The sequence below is a fragment of the Anomaloglossus baeobatrachus genome, chromosome 4, assembly GCF_048569485.1.
Source record: "Anomaloglossus baeobatrachus isolate aAnoBae1 chromosome 4, aAnoBae1.hap1, whole genome shotgun sequence".
In the NCBI taxonomy this organism is placed as follows: domain Eukaryota; kingdom Metazoa; phylum Chordata; class Amphibia; order Anura; family Aromobatidae; genus Anomaloglossus; species Anomaloglossus baeobatrachus.
Window position 1 is genome coordinate 228198329 of NC_134356.1, and position 6549 is coordinate 228204877.

General features: G+C 48.8%; 1 protein-coding gene across 1 annotated transcript; it reads left to right on the forward strand.

Moving 5' to 3' along the window:
• The first annotated feature begins 1844 nt into the window (after window positions 1–1844).
• ASCL1 (achaete-scute family bHLH transcription factor 1) lies at window positions 1845–3931 on the forward strand. The gene is made up of 2 exons (XM_075342402.1): window positions 1845–2641; window positions 2881–3931. The coding sequence occupies exon 1, from the start codon at window positions 2040–2042 to the stop codon at window positions 2625–2627; it is 588 nt and encodes a 195-aa protein (XP_075198517.1). The 5' UTR covers window positions 1845–2039; the 3' UTR covers window positions 2628–2641; window positions 2881–3931.
• Window positions 3932–6549: the final 2618 nt, after the last annotated feature.

Here is a 6549-nt window from a genome sequence, read left to right on the forward strand (position 1 = left end):
ATGACAGGTGGGTGTGCGGTATGATGACAGGTGGGTGTGCGGTATGATGACAGGTGGGCGTGCGGTATGATGACAGGTGGGTGTGCGGTATGACAGGTGGGTGTGCGGTATAGTGACAGGTGGGTGTGCGGTATGATGACAGGTGGGTGTGCAGTATAATGACAGGTTCGTGTGCGGTATGATGACAGGTGGGTGTGCGGTATGATGACAGGTGGGTGTGCGGTATGATGACAGGTGGGTGTGCGGTATGATGACAGGCGGGTGTGCGGTATGATGACAGGTGGGTGTGCGGTATGATGACAGGTGGGTGTGCGGTATGATGACAGGTGGGTGTGCGGTGTGATGACAGGTGGGTGTGCGGTATGATGACAGGTGGGTGTGCGGTATGATGACAGGTGGGTGTGCGGTATGATGACAGGCGGGTGTGCGGTATGATGACAGGTGGGTGTGCGGTGTGATGACAGGTGGGTGTGCGGTATGATGACAGGCGGGTGTGCGGTATGGTGACAGGTGGGTGTGCGGTGTGATGACAGGCGGGTGTGCGGTATGGTGACAGGTGGGTGTGCGGTATGATGACAGGCGGGTGTGCGGTATGATGACAGGTGGGTGTGCGGTATGATGACAGGCGGGTGTGCGGTATGATGACAGGCGGGTGTGCGGTATGATGACAGGTGGGTGTGCGGTATGATGACAGGTGGGTGTGCGGTATGATGACAGGTGGGTGTGCGGTATGATGACAGGTGGGTGTGCGGTATGATGACAGGTGGGTGTGCGGTGTGATGACAGGCGGGTGTGCGGTATGATGACAGGTGGGTGTGCGGTATGATGACAGGCGGGTGTGCGGTATGATGACAGGCGGGTGTGCGGTATGATGACAGGTGGGTGTGCGGTATGATGACAGGTGGGTGTGCGGTGTGATGACAGGTGGGTGTGCGGTATGATGACAGGCGGGTGTGCGGTATGATGACAGGTGGGTGTGCGGTATGATGACAGGCGGGTGTGCGGTATGATGACAGGTGGGTGTGCGGTATGATGACAGGTGGGTGTGCGGTATGATGACAGGTGGGCGTGCGGTATGATGACAGGTGGGTGTGCGGTATGACAGGTGGGTGTGCGGTATAGTGACAGGTGGGTGTGCGGTATGATGACAGGTGGGTGTGCAGTATAATGACAGGTTCGTGTGCGGTATGATGACAGGTGGGTGTGCGGTATGATGACAGGTGGGTGTGCGGTATGATGACAGGTGGGTGTGCGGTATGATGACAGGTGGGTGTGCGGTATGATGACAGGCGGGTGTGCGGTATGATGACAGGTGGGTGTGCGGTATGATGACAGGTGGGTGTGCGGTATGATGACAGGTGGGTGTGCGGTGTGATGACAGGTGGGTGTGCGGTATGATGACAGGTGGGTGTGCGGTATGATGACAGGTGGGTGTGCGGTATGATGACAGGCGGGTGTGCGGTATGATGACAGGTGGGTGTGCGGTGTGATGACAGGTGGGTGTGCGGTATGATGACAGGCGGGTGTGCGGTATGGTGACAGGTGGGTGTGCGGTGTGATGACAGGCGGGTGTGCGGTATGGTGACAGGTGGGTGTGCGGTGTGATGACAGGCGGGTGTGCGGTATGGTGACAGGTGGGTGTGCGGTATGATGACAGGCGGGTGTGCGGTATGATGACAGGTCGGTGTGCGGTATGATGACAGGCGGGTGTGTGCAGTGGCGGGCCGCTGCCCCGGCCGCAGTGAGTGGCACAGCTGGCAGCCTCTGCCCCGTCCCTCAGTGTCAGGGAGCTGTTTATTCAGGACTCGGAGCGGCACGCGTCAGGCGCACGCACTGGAACAACAGAGCGCCGAGAATGCAGCCCGGGGAGAGGGGCGGGGCCAGCGCGCACGTCCAGCTTGTGCCCATTGAAAAGGCGGCGGCGTCCGGGCGACCCCAGCACTGAGCGCTGATCCGGGGAACGTGCGGCACGGAGCTGCCCGACACACACGCGAGTGACACGAGTCTCCCCCGCTGCCCGGACACTCACTGCCAGCCACATGGACGCCACTGCCAAGGCAGATAGCGGCTCCAGCCAGCCCTTCCTGCAGCCAGCCTGCTACTATGCCCAGAGCCTAGCGCTCAGCCCGGGAGACGCCGCGCAGCCCAGCTCCAAGTCTCTGCCAAAGCAAGTGAAGAGGCAGCGCTCGTCCTCCCCGGAGCTGATGAGGTGCAAGAGGAGGCTGAACTTCAATGGCTTTGGCTACAGCCTCCCCCAGCAGCAGCCGGCAGCGGTGGCGCGGAGGAACGAGCGGGAGAGGAACCGGGTGAAGCTGGTGAACCTGGGCTTCGCCACCCTCCGGGAGCACGTCCCCAACGGCGCGGCCAACAAGAAGATGAGCAAGGTGGAGACGCTGCGCTCCGCGGTGGAGTACATCAGGGCGCTGCAGCAGCTGCTGGACGAACACGACGCTGTCAGCGCTGCCTTCCAGTCCGGGGTGCTGTCACCCACCATCTCACCCAACTATGGACACGATATGAACTCTATGGCAGGCTCCCCGGTCTCCTCCTACTCCTCCGATGAAGGCTCCTATGATCCCCTGAGTCCAGAGGAACAAGATCTTCTAGACTTCACCACCTGGTTCTGAGCTTTAAGGAGCAGGTGAGTTGTCATGTCCCTCTTTGCACTTGGGTACCTTGAGCATGTCCCTAAGCACAGTACCACCATAGTCATCCTAGCAGTAGCTTGTCCTCATCAGAGTAGATTCTTCCTGTCCTGCCCTTTTACAAGTGTCAGGGTAGACACCCAGTGACAGTAAGACATTAATGTGTAACCTAAGCTTTGATGTGCCGTCTTGCTCTTGTCTGAATGAGTAACTGATCTCCTCCTTTGTATTTCAGGACTGTTGCTCAGATGGCAAGTTCAGCTTTCTGCTCAGAAAGAGAAAGTGAAGCACATGGGAGCTGGCCGCCCCTCCAAGAACACTGAAGCACTACATTGCACTCCAGATGGGTCTACAGGATGACCAGAGACTTAGACCTGTGGTGGGACATGGGTGGTGGAGCCTACACCGCCCAACTCACAGCCAAGAGACTTTCTGGCCCGAATCGTCCTCAGAACTAACCAAGGGCTTCCCCCAAAAAAACCTAATCTCAAGCCCTTGAAGAGACCACACCAGTGCTATGTTCAAGGATGACCTTAGTTCCAGGATCTTGACTTGTGGAGTTTGTTGCATTCAACCTATGCTGATACTCAAAGAACCCTCTACTACTATTTTTATACCACTTCTAAAATGCTTCCAATCTTTTTATGATTATTTTTTTTTATTATAAAAAATCTATTTCTATGTATCCCCGATGTTTGGGATGTATTAAGCTATTTTTGTACATAAAAAAAGAGAGATTTATAGAGGTTTTGTACAAATGTTCTACAAATGTGTATATCTTGGTCCATTATTATGTAATGCTTATTACCTCTGCATATTTAGACTTGTAGTCTATATATTTCAGTGATAGTCACCCTGTGGCTTCCTGGCCACGGATGAACTGGTGTGTAGTTCAGCGTCGGCTAGGGGTGCCAAGGCTGCCCGTCCCTGCTATAATTACCTTGCAAACGCCATTTTATATGTGGTTATGTGAAAGGACACTCCTTTAAGGTGGGCTTGGAACGCCTCCGATATGTACTTTAGCACCGATTGTGTCTTACTTTATAGAATTTTTTGATAATGTATTAATTGTGTTCACAGTGAACAAAGTTTATGCAGCTATTGTCCAAACAAGCAAAATAGTGGTCCATTGTTTCGATGCTGCCTTCTGGAAACCGTACGCCACTGCCTTTTTCTTACCGTTCTATTTACAAACTTACAAAGTGTCCTGCATAACAAAATATTTGTTTGTTTTTTACACAATAGTTTCATAATAAAAAGAAAAAAAAATATTTTATACAAACCGATATTTTTTGGCTTCTGTACTTTTGTAATGACCCCGGGGGGAAGGGGGGGGGGGGCTGGCAAAGTTCAGGCTTGATGTATCTATTTAAGACAGACACAATAAAGATGGGGACCAATTGTTTGCCATCCCCATACATGAAAAGGCTGCTGTGCAAAAGGATTGATTAATGGGTTTATTGTCCCTTAAACCAGCACCCGAGAAAGAATGACTAAATAAGAAAAAGGTCTGAGGAGAGGGCGCTCTATACCAAGCAGTGAAGACTCCGGGAGACCCCCCCCCAACCCCCTCCTCTCCTCTAAGACCCTGCAGGATAGTATATAAACCATCTAGTGCAGAAAAAAAATGGATACATAACTTCTTAATAATGTATTATGGACTTTTTTCTTTTTTTTTTTTTCTTTCTTCCCTCCTCTCAATAAAGCAAACTTTCCTAAATCTCCCCATGCTGTTTTCAAGAAATAGACAGCTTAAAAGGGAGGAGGAGGCAGCTAGATCAGAGACACTGATCTATAAGCATGTCATTCTATCCAAAAAGCGTGATCTGCCTGTAAAAGTGCCCAATTACTAAGATTCAGAAAAAAAGAAATTGGTGCTCCTTTTTTTTTTTTTTTTGGCAGGGTAGCTTGTTGTCAGTTAGCAGGGACGTGACTAGAATGATAGCCCTATTCTCTTTGCCTGGATACTCGCTCGCTTTCTAAATTACTTGCAAATTCAGTTTGCGTGCACCAAGCCAAGCGGAAAGCAAAGCGCAAAATGCAGCTTAGAAAACCCAACAAAGGACACGGAGGCAGCATGCCCTACACAGCTCGAAATCCGTCCTGCCTCTGTTTGTACATCCATTCCTCCTATTTACATAGATTTTACACAGGCATTTAGGAAAGCTGCGCTTGCAGGAAAGTAACCGCTGTCTCCCTAAATTTACAAACTATGAATCCGTTTTCATCTTTGCTCCTAAGAGTGTTTTGTTTAGTTAGTTATTTATTTTCTCCCCTTTTTGTCTGTATGTGTAGTGATCAGGCAAAGAAAGTGTAACAAGTCATTTATGCCTATGAATATAACATTAGGAAAGCTGCGCTTGCAGGAAAGTAACCACTGTCTCCCTAAATTTACAAACTATGAATCCGTTTTCATCTTTGCTCCTAAGAGTGGTTTGTTTGGTTAGTTATTTATTTATTTTCTCCCCTTTTTGTCTGTATGTGTAGTGATCAGGCAAAGAAATTGTAACAAGTCATTTATGCCTATGAATATAACATTAGGAAGCTGCGCTTGCAGGAAAGTAACCACTGTCTCCCTAAATTTACAAACTATGAATCCGTTTTCATCTTTGCTCCTAAGAGTGGTTTGTTTGGTTAGTTATTTATTTATTTTCTCTCCTTTTTGTCTGTATGTGTAGTGATCAGGCAAAGAAAGTGTAACAAGTCATTTATGCCTATGAATATAACATTAGGAAGCTGCGCTTGCAGGAAACTAACCGCTGTCTCCCTAAATGTACAAACTATTTATCTGTTTTCATCTTTGCTCCTAAGTGTTTTGGTTGGTTGATTATTTATTTATTTATTTTCTCCCCTTCTTGTCCGTATGTGTAGTGATCAGGCAAAGAAAGTGTAACAAGTCATTTATGCCTATGAATATAACATTAGGATAATGTTTCATCCTCCACAAAAGGGAGGGGATGCGGCGGGGGGGGGTCTTCCCTGTGTAGACAGGTGTTCCCCTATTGCCGCCTCTTGAATAGTAAATATCCAGACTCATTAAAGTAAAAGCAAAGTTAAGCTGTTGTTTGCAACATTGTGTAAGACGCACTGAGAAATTCACAAAAACACACAATTTTACTGAAAATAGGAAAGGGCAAAGCAGGATTGGGGTAAATCTCATTATATCTGCTCTAATCGCTTAGCAACACAAAGCCCTTTCTTCTAGTAACCGGGAAGGCTATTGAGGCAGCCCCTGACAGTGTGCAGTCGGCATTTGGAAACTCCATAAATCAAGGGCTACTCCTATGTGATGTACATTGAGACTGCTCCCACTATTCTTCACCAGGAATACTTTCTTACTAACTATTTACAAACATTACCAGCTTAATTCTACTTTTATTTGTAAGCAACACTTTCTTAAAGAATGCTTAAATCTAAAATTTGGGAGTTTGTGATCTTTTCTCATACATAGTAAATTATATATGATTATGTGTTGGTAAGGCTGCTTTCACACTACGTTTTTTAACATGCGTCCTGAACGGTTTTTTTAACGCAAAAACGGATCCAGTGCAAATTCGTTTTCATTTCAATGCATTTGCAATGGACTCACGTCAACATGCGTTCACCTGCGTTTGCGTGCGTTATAGTGAGGATCCAGCGACTTGCAGTTTTTTAACATTTATCAAAAACACTACTTGTAGCGTTTTTGAGCTGCGTCCAAATACTGCAAATTGCTGGATCCTGACTAAACAGCACGCAAACGAATGTGAACGCTGGCGTGCTGATACACAGGATCCTGCTTGCTCTACTGAGGATGCCCAGAAACCAGCCTCGGGTGATCAGTCTCTCTCTCCCCCTCCCTCTCTGTCTCTCTCCCCCTCCCTCTCTGTCTCCCTCTCTGTCTCTCTCCCCCTCCCTCTCTGTC